Below are 21,364 nucleotides of genomic sequence, written 5' to 3'. Positions count from 1 at the left end.
CCCTGATGCCCAGGATAACATATATGGTCTTTTCTTTATCCTCATAGCAATCCCATGAGCTCAGTATAATATTGCCATCACAGAGTAGGTTATCTGAAGGTTAGAATCTCTCCTTAAGATAACCTAGTCATTAACAGTAGTAAACAGCAGAGATGGGATTTGGTCTCAGTACAATTTTCTATCCCCTAAATCCTTTTCAGACACTTTCATAGCTTCATATTCTCTCATAAACCCCATAGAATGAAAACATTGCCAATTAAAATGATATCAGACAGCAACCTAAGTGTCCGTTGACAGATGAACGGATAGAGAAGATGTGGTGTATATACACAATGGAATATTATTCAGCCATAAAAAGGGATGAAATAATGCCATTTACAGCAACATGGATGGATCTAGAGATTGTCATACTAAGTGAAGTAAGTCAGAGAGAGACAAATATCATATGATATCGCTTATATGTGGAATCTAAAGAAAGGATACAAATGAACTTATTTACAAAACAGAAATAGACTTACAGACATAGAAAACAAACTTGTGGCCACCAAAGGGGAAGAGGGGGAGGGATAAATTAAGAGTTTGGGATTAACAGGCACAAACTACTATATATAAAATAGATAACCAACAAGGACCTCCTGTATAGCACAGGGAACTCTGCTCAATACCTTGTGATAACGTATAATGGAAGAGAATGTAAAAAAAAGAATATATATATATATATATATATATATATATATATATATATATATATATATATATATATATATATATATATATATATCTGAATGACTTTGCTGTACACCTGAAACTAACACAACCTTGTAAATCAACTATATTTCAGTAAAAGTTTTTAAAAAGTAAAACAAAACGATATCAGACAATTTCAGACTTATAAGGGCCTCTATAGAAATAGAGCTCCGGTGTCCACTATAGTGGCGGGTGGCTGGTCCAGGGATGCATGGCTAGTTAGGGTGGACTCCAAGCCTGTAAGCCACTCATGCTGCAGGTCAGGCTCTGGCGTTAGACCACGTGGATTCAGGAGCCAGACCCATGCCTTGCAGCTCAGATCCTATCCCTTAATCTTGAAGCTTCCAGTTCTCCTGTAAGACAAGGATTGCCATGGCATCTCCTTCCTGGGGCTGTTCAGAGTCATGGATGTATAAACCACAGCAAGCGCTTAGCTCAGCCAGGCAGGGAGTCAGAGCTCACGGGTGGCACTTGTCACTATACCGTGCTTACCGACCACGTCACGCATACCTTCAGGCCAGGGTTCTTCCTCATCCGCAGCCTTCCCATCCACATGTCAGTCAGCAGCATCTGGCTGCAGGTGTGGGCGATGAAGTCCCGATGTTTGGCTGCGACAGCCAGTTTGAGGCAGGTCGAGTTGCTCCAGTTTTTCAGCTCGTAGGTCAGCAGTTTCATGGCGATCTGCTCGTCATGCTTGTAGGACTGGTCCAAGAGCTCCACAGCAAGCTGGCCAAAGTCTCTGCAGAGACAGAAATGGGAGCAGGGTGGTCACGTGCTCTTCACTCGAGAGCTGTGTCCGCGGGGATGTCGTGGAGCCACAGGACACAGAGTCTGTGACTCCCTGTCCTCTGGGAGCTCCAGGGGATGTCCCCAGGGGGGACGGCCAGGGGCCAGGGGCTGTGCTTAGCCATGTCAGGGGCTGACTGCTCTTGCTGTAGATGGAGCTTTAGGTGGAGCCCAAGTCTGCCCCTCAGGCCCCAGGGACAGAGCAAAGACAAAGCCCCTTCCCTCAGGCATTCACGGAACAGGGATGCAGATGGAAAAGATGGCAAATGAGAGTTTGAAAACAGCGCTTGTGGGACCGGAAGTCAGAACAGTGGCCATCCTTGGTGCAGGGGAGAGGTGGACATTGAAAAGGCCTCCAGGAGGGCTGGTGGCACAGGTAGGGTGCTGTTTCTTGAGGGTGCTGGTCAAAGTTGTGTGTTGGGTTTGTGAACAGTCACCAAGCTGCATGTTTTGCACACGTGCCTTCTCCTGTAAGAGTGTAATACTTCAGTGACACATGGATTACAAGAGCGCTCTCAGTGCTGTGAAGGAGACAAGGTCTAGTTGCCATGGGGACCCAGAGCGGAGAGGACCAATTGCTGGAGGTGGGGGAGGGGGAGTGATGGGAACCAAGTGGCGGATGGAGAAGGGGACACAGGTGATTTGTGAACATAAGATGTATTCCCTTTCCACATGACCCTGATGCGAGGATTTAATGATAGTCATGAACACTTCTTGTTCCTTCAACTTTTTGTGTGGCATCGATGTGATTAAGGTACAGTCCTATAGGGATCACCTTTCTTTGCTTTTGTTTCTCCATTTTATAGAAGATTTGATGCCAGTTCTGAGTGGAAGGATGAAAAAGGGAGGCATTACTTGTGGGGGATGGAGACGCAGACTCTGCAGTATCTTCTGGCCTCAGGCCCCACGGGCTGCAGGGGGTCACCACGAGGGTCCTCTAGGAAGCAGAGGGACAGGGCTTGCCAACAGATGGAGGCAGGGGAACACCTCCCTATTTGTAAGAGTCTTGAACACCTGATGTTTAGAAGTCAGCTAGTGATTTTAGAAATCCAGTCCGAAAGATAAGCAGGGTGCTTCACAAAACAAAGATATTACATGTTGGCAGAGGGGCCTGTGTACAATTCAAGTTCACACGTCTGTAAAGTTGCACGGGGACTTCCGGTTTCTGGTTCCACACGTAAGGGACTTGGAAGTTGCCACTCTGTCCTAATAAAAAGTACAAAAGCTCAACAAACTCAAAATCCACGACTTTTCTAGATTCATCAGAGAATTGAGGTCACAGGGCAAATTGCTGTCCACCAAACTGGAAAGACAGAAGGCAGATACTGAGAATCACAACTTAATGGAGCACAAACCCGGGGAACCAGCGCCAGGTTGGAAAACCTGAACTGTAATTGATGAATTTCTGGAGGCCCCGTGAGGACAAGTCTGCAAGTTAATAGCTCCGGGTGGCCCAGGCTTAGAGAAGTGTCCACAGTTTTGTGAGTTTTACCTCAAGGAGCCCCACCAAGTTCTCACAGAGAAGATGGGGGAAGAATCCTCTCATGCTGCCATCTGGGAGAGGGGAAAGGGTCCATTCTGAACTAGGCCCAGAGCACTCTATTCTTCATAACAAGGCCTGCCCTCGGGGGAAACTGGCTAACCAGAGCTTAACCTATTGGTGTTTTATCAGAGCCTAACTGAACTAGAGGGAGGGAAATACCCAACTCCAGCCCCCTGTAGCCGTCCTAAGGGGGGGACATCCAGAGGTACTTGTGAAGGTCAAGTCCAAGGGCACAGGTTCACTAAGGTTGTTTCCTTATGAAAATTGGTCTCATTGTCTTTGCACTAAAATTGTGTTTCCCAGAAACAGAATCATGCACATAGAGAACAGACCGGTGGTTGCCAAGGGGGAGGGAAGTTGGGGTAAGATTTCATATATAGAATGGATAAACAAGGTCCTACTGCATAGCACAGGGAACTATATTCAATATCCTGTGATAAACCATAATGGAAAAGAATATTTAAAAATGTGTATATATATATATATATATGTATATATATGTATATGTATAACTGAGTCACTTTGCTGTACAGCAGACATTACCACAACATTGTAAATCAACTATATTTCAACAAAAAACATATATTGATTAAAATTGGGTTTCCATAGTTTGCACCAGAAGGCAGTCAACAAAAACAATGAGAGTCCAGAAACGCCTCAGAGAGACAGAAGGAAAAATGCTGACACAATGGACAAAGCACTTGATGAACAAGCTTTAAAGGTAATTGTACTTAAGTGAGAGATACATTTGCCACCCTTCCCAGCAAAGGGACAGTGCTCAGGACCATAGTGTCTCCTGGTCCTTAAATTCCCTCTGGACACTCACTTTGAGTTGTTGTCCAGGTCCTGGGAGATGTCGTCCACCAGCTCGCTCTCGGAGGACTCGTGGGCCATCGACTTGTAGAGCTTGCAGGCCACCAGGGCCTTCGCCATGCTCTCCTCCCCCCGCTGCCAGAGGAAGACCGCCATTTTTTGGCGCTTCATCAGCACGGCCCACACCATCAGCTCATGGAAGGGGTACTGGAATCGACTCACGGCGGGGTCGTCCACATCGATGTCCAACTCCTCCTCCTTTTTCTTCTTCTTCTTTTTCTTCCCTTTGGCTGGAGGCTCATCATCCTGAGGGGAGAGAAGCACCTTTGCCATGGTTCTGCCATAAACGTGCAACAAAGGGTTTCAAGACAACTGGAAAAAGGGAAACCTCTCCCTCCAAGGGAATAAAGAGAATTCTAAGTACATCTGCGGTTTCCAACCAGTGTACTAATTCTTTTGAAAAGATGCACATGTTTATTATGAGAAGTAAACCATCGAAGACCAAATGAGCTGAAAAGGCATACTACTGTTTGAAGAGTTTATACGCCTGGGTTGGCAGGGTTTTTTTTCCCCAGAAGCCTCTAAAAATTGAAGAGATGCTGCAAAACTAAAACAAAGAAAACACTTCAATCCAAATCACCCCATGGGAGAGATAAAGCCTGTAGCTTATTTCCTCAGGGGAGTCTTCAAGTACCAACACTCGTTTGCCAGATACCGCTGAACCGGAGATTAATAGGAAAAATGTAAAAGGGGATGGAGAAAAATGTCTTGTTTCCCTACTAATGGTTTAAGGAAGCAAGCGTTCCATTTTTTAAAATTATAATTTATTTATTTATTTCTTTTTGTCTGTGTTGGGTCTTTGTTGCTGCACGCTTTCTCTAGTTGCCGTGAGCGGGGTCTACTCTTTGTTGCGGTGAGCAGGCTTTTCATTGCGGTGGCTTCTCTTGCTGCGGAGCAGGGGCTCTAGGCCCGCAGGCTTCAGTAGTTGTGGTGCCCGGGCTTAGTTGTTCCACGGCATGTGGGATCTTCCTGGCCCAGGGCTCGAACACGTGTCCCCTGCGTTGGCAGGCAGATTCTTCTTATTTTTTTTAATATATAAAGTAATAGCTTTATTTTGAAATTTATTATGTTTCAGACATTTCTCTAGTCATTTTAGATTTATTTCAATAAACATTTTCCTATATTTTGTAAACCGCATTTTAAAATCAGAAATAATTTTGCAGATCTCCATATACAATGATACCAAACAGAAAACAAAAAAATCAAGTTTTATTAGCAATTCTAAGTAAGAGCTGGCACAGTTAACACAAGCATTAGAAGGTAAACATCTCTTGAATAAAGAAATAGGAAATATTTTAATGAAAAAAGTCAAGGATTGAAGGAAGGAGAAAATTTTTCAAACAGCAGCTGGCTCTTTCTTCACAATCTGAATCACTTGTGCAAATACATCATTAAATACGCACATGATATTTACAAGGTAGAGATAAGAGAAAAAAACCTTCTAAGTATCAGGGTCCTTCATCTGTTATCCCTCTTCCATCTTCTGGGTCCATTACTTAACATTCCAACTAAAACTGTGATTCTAGTTAACTACAGTTGAAAGCTTATCAATTAAGTCATCAACAGTGTAAACCAGAAGTTGAATGTCCGCTTTTTCCTTCATTCGGTGATCACTATTCTTTCGGAGGAAGACATCTACATCTGTGCTGACTACTCGGTCAGCAACCTGCATGGACGTATGCCATGATACAATGTCATCCTTCATGCCGTGGAGCAATCTTATAGGGCAGTTCACAGGAATAGGACTATGTAACAAGCAGTGGTGCTCTGCTTCTTTAATGACACTGTACTGAATGCGATAAACTCCTCCTTCACTGTATTTTGATGGCATGGACCACACACCTTTCATCTCTATTTCCTTTTTTGCCTCAACAGGAAGCTGATTAAACTGTGTCACTAGGCCATCCACAGCTGTCGCTATGCCAATAAGAGCAACAACCTTTTGTGGCCGTGCGATTGCAGCATGAAGCATAAGCCATCCACCGAGGCTAGATCCAGCTAGTATCTGTGGTCCTTCAGCTAAGTCATCAATTATAGAAAGAACATCTTTTCTCCATTTTCCCACTGTGCATTCTTCTAAGTTACCATCTGAATTTCCAACTCCTGAGTAATCAAAGCTTATACAGGCGTGACCTAGAGATTTGCAAAACTCCTCAATCGCCAATGCTTTTGTACCATTCATATTAATATAGCCAGGGATGAAGATAATTCCTGGACTTTTGCCTTTTAGCCTTTTATGAGCCAGGTTTGGAAGGTCTGGCCGACTAAGGAAAGAGATTGATGTCTTTTGTCTGCAAGCTGGGAGCCACTGTGGTGCCGGCTCGGCCTTCAGTGCAAGTAACGTGCTGAGCCCACAGTGGAAGCCGAAGGAGACGGCCATCCAGCCCCACCTATGACAAGGTACCCCAACAGGCGGATTCTTAACCACTGCGCCACCAGGGAGGTCCCACAAGTGCTCCATTTTGAATGAGCTTTGTCTTTTCATGGATGTGCTATAAATGGAGGGTCTCCCATGACTGGGAGAATTGGGGTTGAAACACGGTCAACATTTCCCATTTCCTAAAGGGATTGTGAGGGATGATTCTGAAAACGGAGAAGGACCCTAAAGGAATGTCTGTCATGACTGGGAGAATTGGGGTTGAAACACAGGAGTGTCATGGAAATATATGGGGCTCAGACTACTCCAGGCTAGGGCTTCAGTACCCAGTAGAATGACAGAAATGGGTATTTGCTCTTTTGCAAACAGCTTTCTTGTCAATGATCCACTTTTATTCTTATACTGACTCTGAGAGGTTGTGAATGTCTTCCATTCCATCAGATGAGGAAGTTGTGACCCAAAGTCTGAATAATTTGCCCACATACACACGGCTGGAGTGGCTGGGCAGGGTGGGGGTGAGGGGGGAGACTGGCTCTCCAATTCCTATCACATGTTGTTCATGACTAACCCAAGTTTTATAACCTTATAATGAGTTGTCTGACATTTTAATTGAAACTATGGTATCTTGCCTTAGATTGAAATGTTTTTGTTCAGGGACTTTCCTGGTGGCACATTAGTTAAGAATCTGCCTGCCAATGCAGGGCACATGGATTCGATCCCTGGGCCAGGAAGATCCCACATGCTGCGGAGCAACTAAGCCCGTGTGCCACAACTACTGAAGCCCATGCACCTAGAGCCCATGCTCCACAACAAGAGAAGCCACCGCAATGAGAAGCCCGCACACCGCAACGAAGAGTAGGCCCCACTCGCCTCAACTAGAGGAAGCCCGTGCCCAGCAATGAACACCCAATACAGCCAAAAATAAATTAATTAATTGATGAATTTTAAAAGTGTTTTTGTTCAAATTTTCTAATTTGTCCCAGTAAAACTACAGTTTCGGTCATTTAGGAAGGTTGGTCTATATAGGTTAAAAATTGACATTATGGAAATTAAAAAATAAACATAGCTTTATTTTCAAGAATATATCCAGTCAAATAAAAATCCACTAAGGACTAATGAAAGGCTGTAAAACAGAAACCCTTTTAAGCCTATCTTTCAATAATACATTGTATTGTTAAAATACCAGTTGTATGCAAATTCTGTTAAAGTAATTTTAAGATTGCTAGAGAAAGAATATAACCAACAAGGGATTAATTTCCCTAAAATGCAAGAACAGCCACAAAGCAACAAGAAAAAGAAACAACCCAATAAAATAACAAAAGATATGAACTGGAAGTTAAAAAGAAACTGACCCATCCACAATCACAGTAAGAGCCTCTAAACACCCCTCACTTAGAAATCAACTTGAAAAAATTAGTACAGATAGAAGCAAATTGAACAATAACATTACCAAGTTTGATCTGACAAAGACGTATACGTATTGTACCCAACAAGCCGGGAGTACACATTTGTTTCTAACACACATGAATCATTAACAAAATTCCACCTGGCATTATTCCCTAATTCTTTTGAGATTTTCTATATCAACAAATTCCAGATATCAGAAATCATGTAGTATACACTCAAAGAATAAAATTAAAAATCAACAAGAGTAGGATAACAACAATAACAAAATTCTGTACCTGGAAAATTTTAAATACACTTATAAATAACTTGTGGATTAATGAGGAAAGTATAAACTGTTTAGAAATGAATTGCAATGAAAGTTCTACTTACCCAAACCTGTGGGATACCATGAAAACAATGCTCAGAGAAAAAATTTATACTCTTTATGCATTTATTGGCATACAGGAAAGACTGAAAATAGGCAGGGACTTCTCTGGCAGTCCAGTGGTTAAGACTTCACGCTCCCACTTCAGGGGGCACAGGTTCCATCCCTGGCTGGGAAACTAAGATCCCACATTCCACATGGCATGGCCAAAAAAAAAAAAAAAATGATGTGAACACTATAAATATGGTATAATTTGGAGTCCCTTGGGAAGGGCCTCTTTCTCATACACTCCCAAATAATCTTCCCCCATCTATCCCAGTGCCTTGACAATCTGTCAGTATAGATTGATTCCTTTAAACTAATTAATTAAAATAAAAATTTTTTTAAAAAGAAAATGGGCAAACTTCGCTTTCAAATTGAGTCAATAAAAATAACACAGTAATTCCATATAAAGTATATGGAAGGAATGAATACAAATAAAATATATTAATAAAATAGAAAACAGAAAAAAGAAAGTTGCTTAATAAAGCAAAAATACCAATCAAATCTGAAGGCAAGTACGGTTAAGAAAAAAAGGGAGAAGATATAAATATAAAAAAATTGGAACAAGAAATAGCACACAACTAAAGATATTGAAAAAATTAGAATACTATGTAAAGGTTTATACCAAAGTACTTGCAAGTCTAGAAGTAAATTGTTTGCTAGGAAAATATAATTGACCAAAGCTGACTCTAGAAAATAGAAAAGCTCCATGAACTCATGTTATGAAAATTATTATAAAGGCAGTGAAAAATATGCCCCTAAAACACAGGACTGGGACCAGGCTATTTTACAGGAGAGTTCCACCAAACCTTCACCCAACAGATAAAGCCAACATGATGCAACCAACCTAAGAGAGCATGGACTTACGGAAAGCTGCATATCATAACCCTTCTAGTTACGCTGAAGGTCGGTGTCCACTGTGAACACAGAATCAAAACCTACCCTGTATCCATACAGAAATTGGGATGCTATTTGAATCATGAATTTGAGAAGAGTCTTTACAATAGACAGTCTTAATATTCTGTGTTATGATATTTCTTTCACTCATTTATATATTTTCATGTCTAGTGCTTTTTTTAAAATTAATTAATTATTTTTTTGGGCTGCGTTGGGTCTTCATTGAGGTGCACAGGCTTCTCATTGCGGTGGCCTCTCTTGTTGCAGAGCACGGGCTCTAGGTGCGCGGGCTTCAGTAGTTGTGGCTTGTGGGCTCTAGAGCACAGGCTCAGTAGCTGTGGCTTAGTTGCTCCACCGCATGTGGGATCTTCCTGGACCAGGGCTCAAACCCATGTCCCCTGCATTGGCAGGAGGATTCTTAACCACTGCACACCAGCGAAGTCCTAGTGCTTTGTTCTTGAGTTTCCTTGTTAAGGTTATTTCTGGATACTTTTGTCCTATTATGAGGAAACTTTGTCAATGCGTCTGGGTTTTCTAGAAACCAAATTTTTTTGCCAATGATAATTTTCCCCCTTTTTAAAGTATCCTTCCTTTATTTATTTTTTCACGTGGTAAAATTCCCAGAACACTTTTAAAAACCAGTGGGGTTAATGATGCCAACAATAATGGATGTGCTTGACTTGTTCTTGATTTTGATAAAAATGAATGGGGTGGCTTTTACCTTTTGAAACATGTCTGTGATCTTTTTTTACATAATTTGACTAAATCATCCAAGTAAATTTTGGTGTGTGGTGTAGTGGATTTATTCATGGAAAACAAACGTGTGCAATTTTATGTTAAATACAAAACGAAGAGGGCTCCACACACTTAACCACAATATCATAAAGCCATTGGAAACAAGTCCTACTTACTTCCATTCCCAGAAGTTTGAGAGCTTTAGGCTGCATAATGAAAGGGGAGAAAAAAATGAATGGAATCAGATAACTGATGTTATGATACTGGGGGTTGTACATTAGTAATATCTTTAGTAGCAATAATAATAGATTAAAAAGTACTTGGTATCGTTAACAGTTAAGGACAAACCCAAGGAAAGGAAATGCTTTAATATGGAACCTCTGCTTCTGTCAGCCCAGGTCAGGTGAGGAGAGAGATGTGCAGACATGGGACCCGCATCCCAGGTAGAACCAGAGAAGTTCACCCACAGAGGAGACACAGAGCTATGGAGCTCTGAGTGCGGGCGAGGCGAGGGCTTCATGGGAGATCTCACACGTGAATTGGGCTTGCGGCACACGTGGGGTTTTGATAGGGGAAGATGCCGCAGACACAGTAGTAGAGTTTGATTCTGGCAGTGGTACATGGTTGCCCACAACACGGTGGGGATGGCTAGGGAGACTCTTAGATGCTGTGATCATGAGCTTGACAGTGCTTTGTCAGGCGCTGGGGATCCTTGGGAATTTCTGAGCAGGGAGTGCACTGTTGGGTCCCTCGTTTTGGAGAACTGGGGCGGGTCCAGCGGCAGGATGGATGGGAGAGGGCAGAGACAAGGGAGCCTGTGAAGAAGGCTATTGCGAACAAAGGATGGGGCAGGGGCAAGTGCTGGGCTGTGCGGCCCCACGAGCTGAGGGAGGAAGGTGCGTGGTGAAGCCTGGGCGTCTGGAGGCATGCTGAGACCTCCCACCGAGAGCCACTGCGGGAGGATGGGCAGGTGTGCTGGGGGATGGGGTGATGGGTTCGGCTTTGAAGCGGCTGAGTTATTAGAAAGGCTAGCAAGGAACCACATGTGATTCCGGGAACCACAGAACACCACGTGTTCGCTGAGTCCTACCCTCTTGGGTCCAAACAGGTTGTTGTAAAGGGTCCGGAAGCCCTTCCTTGTGTAGTTGCAGCGGTAGGCGCCCCCCATGAGGTACTCCAGCACGAGCCCAATGTCTATGAGGCTGATGTGGTAATCGGGTGGAAGGTTGCCCTGTAAGAAAAGAAGCTGTGTCTCAGCCCTGCGAGAAGGGACCCACAGCGTGGACTTCGGCAACACCTCGGCATCATGGTCATTCCTGCCTACGACGTGAAAGTTGGTGGTACCAACGGGGCATTAAACAATCTTCAGTCTGTTTCCATAGGATTGTGGGAGATAAGGGGGTAAACCATGTTCCAGAAAATGGGTTAGACTTCCCAATGAGAAGAATTAGAAGCCCATGAGGCTGGAGGGGAGAGGCCTGGGCTTGTCCATGAGCTCGGACAGAATGGCCTGTAATGTGCATTTAAACATAAGGGAAAGAAAAGAATATATATATAAAGAATGTATATATGTATAATTGAATCACTTTGCTGTACAGCAGGAATTAACCCAACATTATGAACTATCCTTCCATGAAAAAGAATATTAAAAATGTATATAAATGTATAACTGATCATGCTGTACAGCAGAAATTAACACAACATTGTAAATCAACTATGCTTTGATAAAAAAATATTGATTAAGGAAAAAATACATAAAGGAAAGATGGTGTAGCTGGTGCAAAGAGCAGATTCATTTTGTTGAGAAGGTGCTTTGACAGCTGCTTGCAGGGGAGAATCCAGTTTCGGGGGGCTGGCGTCCAGATTTTCTGCAGAAGGAGGGAATGAGCAGCGTGGCAGGCAGGAGGACTCTGTGGAAGACAGTGGGCGGACAGAATATCCCTGGGGCCGGGAACTTTCTAGGGAAAGCTCCACATGGTGCCCTGTGACTTTCTGGGGGACCCCTCAGATTTCAGTAAGAACACAAACACTGCAAACTATCTGATGTGCCCGGGAGTCGGTGAAGGGGCAGAGTCCTACAGCAGAACGGAAGAGGCTGTGTTGAGATAAAGGTAGCGTGTGGGTGGAGGGGAGGAGTGCAGAGGGGCATCAATGCATCTGTAAGTCGGTCATTCACGCCAGAGGGCAGTTGGCTTATCCAGGAGGCAGAGCTGACTGGTCCATTATAAGGATGTTTTGCTATGTGCTGTTTCCTGCTTGGTTAATTTCCTATGGCTGAAATGATGGTAGAAACCTGGGATCCGTCCCATGGAGGCTACACTTTCCAAATGTCCTCCCTGTACATGAGGACTGAATCCTTCACTCAGCCATTGCAAGTCTGTTCAGCCCCTACCGTGATCCTTGACCAAGTCGGGGATTCCATATGAGGGGATAAGGAGATACAGCCCTGCCTTGGGGAGCTTGCTCTTTTGGGGAAAAAGGGCCAAGCCACCCGCAGTCCCGATGCAGCAGCATGTTCAGGCCCCCGCTCTGCTAGGGTGGGCAGGTGGGAGGGTGAGAAAGGGCTTCCTGTGGAGGTAGGAGTGGGCAGAACAGGGGCTGTAGGGGTCGAGGGGGGAGAGCACTGCAGATGTGAGACGGGCACGGCCCTGGGACAGAACACGTGTGGTGGGTATGTGTTAGGCCCAGTGGGTGCAAGTTTCTTAGCAGGAGCTTGAATTTCATGAGACGTGGAGGTTTTAAGTGGGGGCGGCCTGTGTCTGGGGAGGGTGGGAGGAGGATGATGGAAGCCACTTAGGAGAGACGTGGTTGGGTCTACACTTGAGTAGCTGTGGCTTTTGAATGTTAGTGCTTCTGAATCTAAGAAATCTGTGAAAGTGGGAAACAAGTGCACTTGCTGGTCTCTCTTGGTTCCCAGATCCACTGATTCTGCTCTGATCCAATGAGTGTGCATAGTAAAAGCCAAATTCTCTCATTAGCAAAATTAGATATTTGTATGAGGTCTGACCAGCCTATCTGGGACTCTGGCTGAAGGCCTTCTTCTCTCCTTTGCGTTACTTCCTTCTGCTCAGAACATGAGTACACGTCCTGCACTCTGCATGCCAGGGACTGCATTCTGGCCGAATGAATTGCTCTGCGTTAACCTGGTCTGACCCTCCAGGCTGTGGTGACAGGACCCAAGAAACACCAGGACAGAACAGGGAGTGGACGGGATCCTACAAGAAGGCAGACTCTAAGGCATTAGCAGCGCTGGGGATGGGGGAAAGCATCTATCACTTACTAAAGAGGAGACAGAAAGAACCAAGAACTGCTGCACAGGACACACAGAATGACATGAGGCCCATCCTGCTGGGACTTCTGGAAAGAGGCACCGTGAAGGGATGAGGGGCAGATCTGAAACACGCAGAGCGTGGGGGTTCTGGGCAGCAGTGAGGAGCCCACCCCTTGGCTGGTGCTCCTGCCTTGGTGAGGGGGCCAACCCACCGTCAAACAGTCATTCAGCGCAAGCCCATTGTGTGTGGGATGAACATTTCATTTAAAGAAGATGACATTTTTTAAAAGTAAACTCTTTTCATGGAGAGAGGAATTCATGACTTCTTATGCCTCCAATAAGATGACAACACATTTGGAAATTTTAAAAATTGCTTTAAAACACGTCTCATTAAGACACAGACAGACCTGCTAGAGAATGGACTTGAGGACACGGGGAGGGGGGAGGGTAAGCTGTGACAAAGTGAGAGAGTGGCATGGACATATATACACTACCAAACGTAAAATAGCTAGCTAGTGGGAAGCAGCCGCATAGCACAGGGAGATCAGCTCGGTGCTTTGTGACCGCCTGGAGTGGTGGGATAGGGAGGGTGGGAGGGAGGGAGACACAAGAGGGAAGAGATGTGGGAACATATGTATATGTATAACTGATTCACTTTGTTATAAAGCAGAAACTAACACACCATTGTAAAGCAATTATACTCCAAAAAAGATGTTAAAAAAAAAGGTCTCATTAAAAGACGTCAACAGGTAAAGGACTATGAAAGAGCAGACTGACCTTTTTTACATCCCTCACCAGCAAATGAAGTGTGTTCGGTGGACCCAGTCTCTGAAAGAGAAACATTCAGCCATATTCAATATGTTTTTCTGTTCAGCTTTTGGAGTAAAATCCAACTCTACTTTGTAGAATTAATGAAGTCCTGTGTCTTTTACAAGACAGGACTAGGACTGGTCACGGGTAAGAAGTATCCCACATGTTCAAAAATATGTTAAATACCTTCTATTGAATTATTTTAAAGAGCATCTTAGGACGTACTATATTTTCTTAACAGTTCATCAAGCTTCAGCAAGCAACCACCCAGGACCACTTGTGCTACTTAAAATTTTAGAATGGGGAAGGAAATGTACATTCTCAAAATTCACATGGTAATAATAAAAGCCAAGAGGATTTCATCCAAACACTTTCATTCTAATATCAGGAGCTCCTTGCTGTGCAAACTCAGTTTTCCATTTTTCACCGAAGCCTCTTAAAACGTGGGAGTCCCCAGGAACAAATGACTGCTCACCCCGGGATCTTTTCACTCTGCTAATGACTCCGGGGGCTAGACTCTTTGTATAAACTTGTCCTCGTGCACCACCCCTGAGTTAATGCTACAGACGGGGGTGCTGGCTAGCATGGTGGCGGTGGGTGAAGATGGGACCATCCGCCGAGCCCGCGTGTCAGGTGAGAGCAGTCGTCCTTAAATGATGGACCTCCCGCTGAAGCCGTGTTCTGATGGGGATGCTCCTCCAAGTGCATTCTTGCACCCCCAGGGCTAGCTCCCCTCCGCCCTCCCTCCTCCTGGACCACTCACGGTGTTATAAAGCTCTTCCAGCCTCGGGATGGTGAGAAAATGCTGCATGTTGACTCCATTTTCAATCAGGAGCTTCACAAAGTCTACTCGATCTAAGACCAGCGCGTCCAACATGGCCTGCTCCAGAGCGTTCACCTGTGCGAGCCCAGGAGAGGGGCGTGAGTGCCTCAGCAGGGACAGGGACACTGGGCAGGGGACCCTGGAAGCTCTCAGAAAGCCTCTTCAGGCCCCCAGACCCAGAGCATCCTGAACAAGGCTCTCTTTACCTTTTGTCCTGAGTAAACATGCCCCATTGCCCCCTCCTTCCTTCTCAGTTTGTCCCTAGGTGTCATATCAAAGCATCACAGATGGATACATTTAACACAAAGTGAAAAATGTTCAAAATGACAGCCAAACTGGTGGCTCTCTAGTTATCAGGTTTTTTAAAAAAATTAAAATAGAGTTGATTAGCTTTTCTTGTAATGTAAACATGAGAAGGAAATTCAAAATAAAACTGCAATCAGTGCTTGAGTCTCCAAGCTCGGATCTCCATATACAATGTTTTTTTGAGGTGGTAGACTGTAACATTTTATCTACTATTAGTTATTATTTGTGTCTCTACCCTTCAACAATGGTGGAACCTGCAGCGCTCAATGTAACGTGAGGTTTTGCTGGGGAGAATGTTTCCTTCACTGAGAACTACCCCCTGTGGGCATGCCACGGGCCACCAGGGTGAGTGATTGCGATGATGCCATTCACAGGGCACCGCAGAGGCCCAGCGCCCTGTCTTGCTGTGTCCTGACAGCAGCAAGGCCAGAAGCACAGGTGCTGCGTGTCTCAGCCTCCCAGCCCAGCCGACTGCAGTTACCCATGCATCCCTATCACAGGCTCCATCTTTTGTCCCTGAGCTGCATTTATTCACGATTGATTTGTTTCCCGTGTTTCCACGCAACAAACATCCAAATGTCTGCAGGCGGAGAAAGGCACTGGGGGGCAAGGTGGCCCGGGCCTCCCCTGTGAGTGACTTCATTCTCCCCCAAAGCAGGACCATTTGGCGTTTGTGACATCCTGCCAGCCACTTGAAATACTGACACTGTCCCAACAATGCTTCATCACTGCCTCCTGGGCTCGGGGCCCCGGGTGGAGCTGCGGCAGAGGCAGCAAGAACTGCCCCCTTCCCTGGAGGAGGGTGACTGGCTCCAAGGTCCCCAGGAGCCTGGGAAACGGGAGCAGACACGTCCCACGTACCCAGTTCAGCAGCTCGAGCTTCCGGGGGTCAGTTTCTTCCTCCACCTCCTCTTTCACCTTCCCTTTCTTCTTGCCTTTTCCTTTTCCTCTGCCCCCCTTGGTGGTCCCTGTGGGTGGCTTCTTCTCCTTCTCCATGGCCTTGCTATCTGTTGGGGGGGCCAGGCTTCCCAGGGGCTGCAGTCCACAGCAGGCAGAGTTGGGAAAGGGATTAAAGCCAACCCATGTCCCAGGACAAGTGCACAGACCGCCCCTCCCCTCTACATGCACACGCTCGCACACACATGCACATACATAGGTACACATGCACCCACATACAGGTGCACATGCACACACAGGTGCACACACAGATACACATGCACACACACTTGTGCAAACATGAGCACCCACGCACAGACATGCACGCAGGCACACATACTTGTGACTACACACACGCACACATACTCAGCTGTTGCAGGCCTGGCTGCCTGATGGAGAAGCTCCTGATTTCGTGACTGTCTGTTACTTATATGCTTGATGAAGTGCACTCATGTACTTAAAGTGGCTGAAGTTTTGACTGAGCGTGTTTTTGCCCGAAGGAAAGGGTGCTGAGAGGTAAGTTTAAAGGCGCCAAAGAGAAGTGTCTGTGACAGCTGATGAAGACCAGAGAAGACAATTGTGAAGGGGTCAGGGCTTCCCTGGTGGTGTAGTGGTTAAGAACCCACCTGCCAATGCAGGGGACACGGGTTTGAGCCCTGGTCCGGGAAGATCCCACATGCCACGGAGCGACTAAGCCTATGTGCCACAGCTACTGAGCCTGCACTCTAGAACCTGTGAGCCACAACTACTGAGCCTGGGTGCCACAACTACTGAAGCCCGTGCGCCTAGAGCCCGTGCTCTGCATTAAAGAGAAGCCACCACAATGAGAAGCCCGCGCACCACAACGAAGAGTAGCCCCCGCTCGCCGCAACGAGAGAAAGCCCATGGGCAGCAGTGAAGACCCAACGCAGCCAAAAATAAATATATTAAATAAATAAATTGAAAAAAAAAAAGAATTCTAGAAAGACTACAGAGTCATAGGCACATAGTTGATGGAGAACTTCAACTATTAAAGGAAGACCTGAGAGACCATATACTTGATTGTGGGGGAGACAAAGAAGGACTTTTGGTTCCAGGTTGTGGTCTTGATCTCGTGTTTCCTGCTTTCCCTCTCTTCCCATGGAAATGATAGCAGGAAACAGAGGACTATGGAAAAGAAAAATTCATTTCAGGGAGAAGAGGCAGACCAGAGCCATTAAGATGTTTCTGGAAATGCTGTTGGGTAGTTAAAGCTGTGGTGAGGCAGCTGAAGCCCAGGATGAGTAATGTGGGGGTAATAGTGGAGGTGGGACCAGATTTCCAAAGAGGGAGAGTAAATGGTGGGTAGAAAGCATGGTGATTAGTAAAGGACTGTCTACAGAGCAGGAGACCACCCACCCCCTCTCGTATGTCACGCCCCCTCCCCAGTGGGTAGGTGCAGAGCAACTCTACTCCTGGGCTTCACCCCAGGCAGAACCCGGAAGAATGTCTGCTGAAGAATTGGGCGGGTCCTTGCACTGTTGGTGGGAATGTAAATTGATACAGCCAATTTGGAGAACAGTATGGAGGTTCCTTAAAAAACTACAAATAGAACTACCATACGACCCAGCAATCCCACTACTGGGCATATACCCTGAGAAAACCATAATTCAAAAAGAGTCATGTACCACAATGTTCACTGCAGCTCTATTTACAATAGCCAGGACATGGAAGCAACTTAAGTGTCCATCGACAGATGAATGGATAAAGAAGATGTGGCACATATATACAAATGGAATATTACTCAGCCATAAAAAGAAACAAAATTGAGTTATTTGTAGTGAAGTGGATGGACCTAGAGTCTGTCATACAGAGTGAAGTCAGCCAGAAAGAGAAAAACAAATACCATATGCTAACCATATATATGGAGTCTAAAAAAAAAAAAAAAAAGATTATGAAGAACCTAGGGACAAGACAGGAATAAAGATGCAGATGTAGAGAATGGACTTGAGGACATGGGGAGGGGGAAGGGTAAGCTGGGACAAAGTGAGAGTGGCATTGACATATATACACTACCAAATATAAAATAGATTGCTAGTGGGAAGCAGCTGCGTAGCACAGAGAGATTAGCTCGGTGTTTTGTGACCACTTAGAGGGGTGGGATGGGGAGGGTGGGAGGGAGACACAAGAGGGAGGCAATACGGGGATATATGTATATGTATAGCTGATTCACTTTGTTATAAAGCAGAAGCTAACACACCATTGTAAAGCAATTATACTCCAATAAAGATGTTAAAAAAAAAAAGGGAGGGCCTGCATAGGGAGGTCCAGCGCCACACCAGCCTGCTCCAATCTGCAGAGAACAAAGAAAAGCTGTTCAGTAGACAACCCCCTCCTAAATGGGGAACTCTTGGTCAGTCCTCCCAGGGAGGAGAAAAACCTATTTGTAAAATAGGCTCCTTCTACTAATTATTCTGTCCCATCCCTCACTCTGAAATGGGGATAGGCAAGCAAGGACCTGCAACAGAAAAGGACAAAATGAACAATGGTAACAGCTGACCAGGGAGAAAATAGAGATAATTCAGGGAACAGGAGAGGACTTAAAAAAAGTACAGTTTGTATCCTCAGATATTGCATTCATGAGATGAAAACAGGCTGACATGAAAATGGAACCATCAGAAAACAAGAAAGCTTTCTCAGACATCAAAAATAGGATTGCCTGGGCTTCCCCGGTGGCGCAGTGGTTGAGAGTCCACCTGCCGATGCAGGGGACACGGGTTTGTGCCCCGGTCCAGGAAGATCCCACATGCCGCGGAGCAGCTGGGCCCGTGAGTCATGGCCGCTGAGCCTGTGCGTCCGGAGCCTGTGCTCCGCAACGGGAGAGGCCACAACAGTGAGAGGCCCGCGTACCGCAAAAAAAAAAAAAAAAAAAAAAAAGGATTGCCTACATTTAAAAAAATAGCACAAAAAAATGCTAAGGAAAAAGTTGCGATTTCCAAAAACCTACAGCAAAATGATAGAGAGACAGAAATGATAAAATGGAGGATCAGCCCAAGGGGACCAACATTTGCTTAACTTATAGGAATTCCAGAGGAAGAGAAAGAGAGAAAATGAAGGCTGAAATACTCAAAGAAGCGGTAGAAGAAAATTTCACAGAGCTGGGGAAAGACTTGGGTCTTTATCATAAAGGGGCCTCTGACAGCCAAGCAGAATGAATGGCACATGAGTGGCCATATGAGTCCTTGAGTTTGCTGTCTCTGTACATTTCATTCTCATTTGTTTGAAATAGAACACATGTCCTTCTGAAATTTCTAAACACTGAAGATAAAGAGCAGACCTCAAACTACATCTGAGAAAAGACAGTGGTTCATCTTAATTGGAGGAGGATCACATGGCAACCATGAGCCTGGTGTGTGGCAGAGTGTTTTCAGACGTGTAAAGACAGAGAATGGTTATCTTCCCACACACGTTCATGAAAAAAATTACTTGAAGATCTACTGCAGCGAAATGAAAAAGAAATCTGAGAGAGAGGAAGACGTGGAATGTGGGAAGAACTGAGCCTGTCTGACAACACACTGCAGGGGTGTCTGATGTGGTCAGCTGCACAGCAAACTTTGAGAGCATCCAGAGAAACACGAGGCTTTGAAAGATTCTACAAGAAGAAAGGGAACTGCACTCAGTGGACAGTAATAATTAAAAGAATAGATCGTCTTAATGATGTGAGGCATATGCTATGAAGAAAAAAGAGAATCAATTTGGAAATGCAAGGGAAAGCAAACATCTAGCTATTCAAATAAGTCATGGTCCAAATATGAAGGAAACTCAAAGGTCCCATAATTTTAAACAATGGATGGACTGTAGAAACCTTGATGCTTGTTGTATTTTCCTTTGTGTGGCCCAGGTGATTGACCCAGGGCTACCTTTCTTTCTCTTTGAGTTCAGCCATAATGTTAGGTTCAGCAGTGAACAATCCGTACAGAATCACAGTAAAGTCTTCTGTTTTCTCCATTTTTAGAATCAACATAAAGGCCTAGTATGTGGGGTGGGGGTGGGTGAAGTGGATGAAGATAGTGAAAAGATACAAACATCCAGTTATACAATAAATGTCTTGGGATGCAAGGTACAGCATGGTGACTACAGCTAATAATACTGTATTGTGTATTTGAAAGGTGCTAAGAGAGTAGATCTTAAAAGTTCTTATTACAAGAGAAAACACTGTAACTGTGTGTGGTGATGGATGTTCACTAGACTTACTGTAGTGACCATTTCATAATTTATACAAATATCGAATCTTTGTACACCTGAAACTAATACATCATACGTCAATTATATCTCAATTAAAAAATATAAACAATGAGGACCTACTGTATAGCACAGGGAACGAGATTCAATATCTTATAATAAGCTTTAATGGATAAGAATCTGAAAAAGATTATATACATAATAACTGAATTATATATGTGCTGTACACCTGAAACTAACACAACATTGTAAATCAACTATACTTCAATTTTTTAAAAAAGAAAAAATATGCATGTCTTAAATGAGAATTATATTAGAAATTTATTTGAAGCTTGTCCCTCCTTTATTGAGGTTAAAATATATCTGATCATAAATAAATAAATACCATAATGAGATACTACTACATATCACTAGAATAGTTAAAATTAAAATATCTGTCAATACCAAATATTGGCAAGGACATAGAGAAACTCTCCTTACACTGCTGGTGGGAATGTAAAATGCTACAGCTGCCTTGGAAAACAGACGCGCAGTTTCTTAAAAAGGTAAACATACATTTTCCATCCACCCGGCAAATCCATTCCTAGCTATCGACTGAAGAGAAATGGAAACATACGTCCACATAAGACCTGCACATAAATGTACACAGCAACATAATTCATTGTTCTCAGTCAAGAACTGGAAGCAAATACCCACTTAAAAAATAAAAATCCAGGTAAAAAAATAAAAATAAAGGACCACTATGAAAATGTGATGATTAAAGAGTGAGACATAAACAGACCTGAGTGAGGATTACAGAACGACGTGTAAACATCAACCATCTCCATCATGTAGAAGATGAGGTTGACCCAAGTAGGAACACTGATGGTGCAGGGAAAGGAAGGTGATGTGTAGAGCCATTAATTTCCTCATTTTACAACGTGGGAGCCTAACGTTGATGAAGCAAGTTGATGTTTCAAAGCTATCATGATAACCAATAAGAGAATTAAACATACAGGCATCAAACGCAGGAGGGGCAAAGCAGGCAGGGCAAGCGAGCTACTGCCTTCTCTTTCCAAGCGGAGAACTGAAAGACACATCTACACGTGATTAATCGAGAAAGTGATAAAACGTGTTATGTCAACGAACAGAGGCCACCGTCAGGAAAACAGAACACGGGGACAGTTGAGTGCCTTTGGGAGGTGGGGTGTGAGGGCTCTGTTTTTCATGGTACACTGCTCTGTTATTTGCTTTTCAAACCGTATTTA

At 44.4% G+C, this 21,364-nt stretch overlaps 2 protein-coding genes and 1 pseudogene across 5 annotated transcripts in view; 1 reads left to right on the top strand and 2 right to left on the bottom strand.

Moving 5' to 3' along the window:
* Positions 1-21,364, top strand: part of FAN1 (FANCD2 and FANCI associated nuclease 1) — a 260,180-nt gene that overhangs the window by 125,900 nt on the left and 112,916 nt on the right. The window lies entirely within an intron of this gene.
* Positions 1-21,364, bottom strand: part of TRPM1 (transient receptor potential cation channel subfamily M member 1) — an 86,815-nt gene that overhangs the window by 42,849 nt on the left and 22,602 nt on the right. For both annotated transcript variants that reach the window (XM_067698912.1, XM_067698920.1), the window contains exons 10-16: positions 15,843-16,016; positions 14,616-14,750; positions 13,820-13,870; positions 10,862-11,002; positions 9,948-9,977; positions 3,903-4,195; positions 1,258-1,486 (exon numbers count right to left, since the gene is read on the bottom strand). In XM_067698912.1, coding sequence (XP_067555013.1) covers positions 1,258-1,486; positions 3,903-4,195; positions 9,948-9,977; positions 10,862-11,002; positions 13,820-13,870; positions 14,616-14,750; positions 15,843-16,016 — 1,053 coding nt within the window. The remainder of the gene's footprint in view (positions 1-1,257; positions 1,487-3,902; positions 4,196-9,947; positions 9,978-10,861; positions 11,003-13,819; positions 13,871-14,615; positions 14,751-15,842; positions 16,017-21,364) is intronic.
* LOC137203265 (palmitoyl-protein thioesterase ABHD10, mitochondrial pseudogene) lies at positions 5,289-6,578 on the bottom strand (annotated as a pseudogene).

Source organism: Pseudorca crassidens, chromosome 1 (assembly GCF_039906515.1).
Source record: "Pseudorca crassidens isolate mPseCra1 chromosome 1, mPseCra1.hap1, whole genome shotgun sequence".
NCBI classification, from domain to species: Eukaryota; Metazoa; Chordata; class Mammalia; order Artiodactyla; family Delphinidae; genus Pseudorca; species Pseudorca crassidens.
The sequence above is the reverse complement of the archived record's forward strand: the minus strand, read 5'-3'. Positions and strand labels throughout refer to the sequence as shown.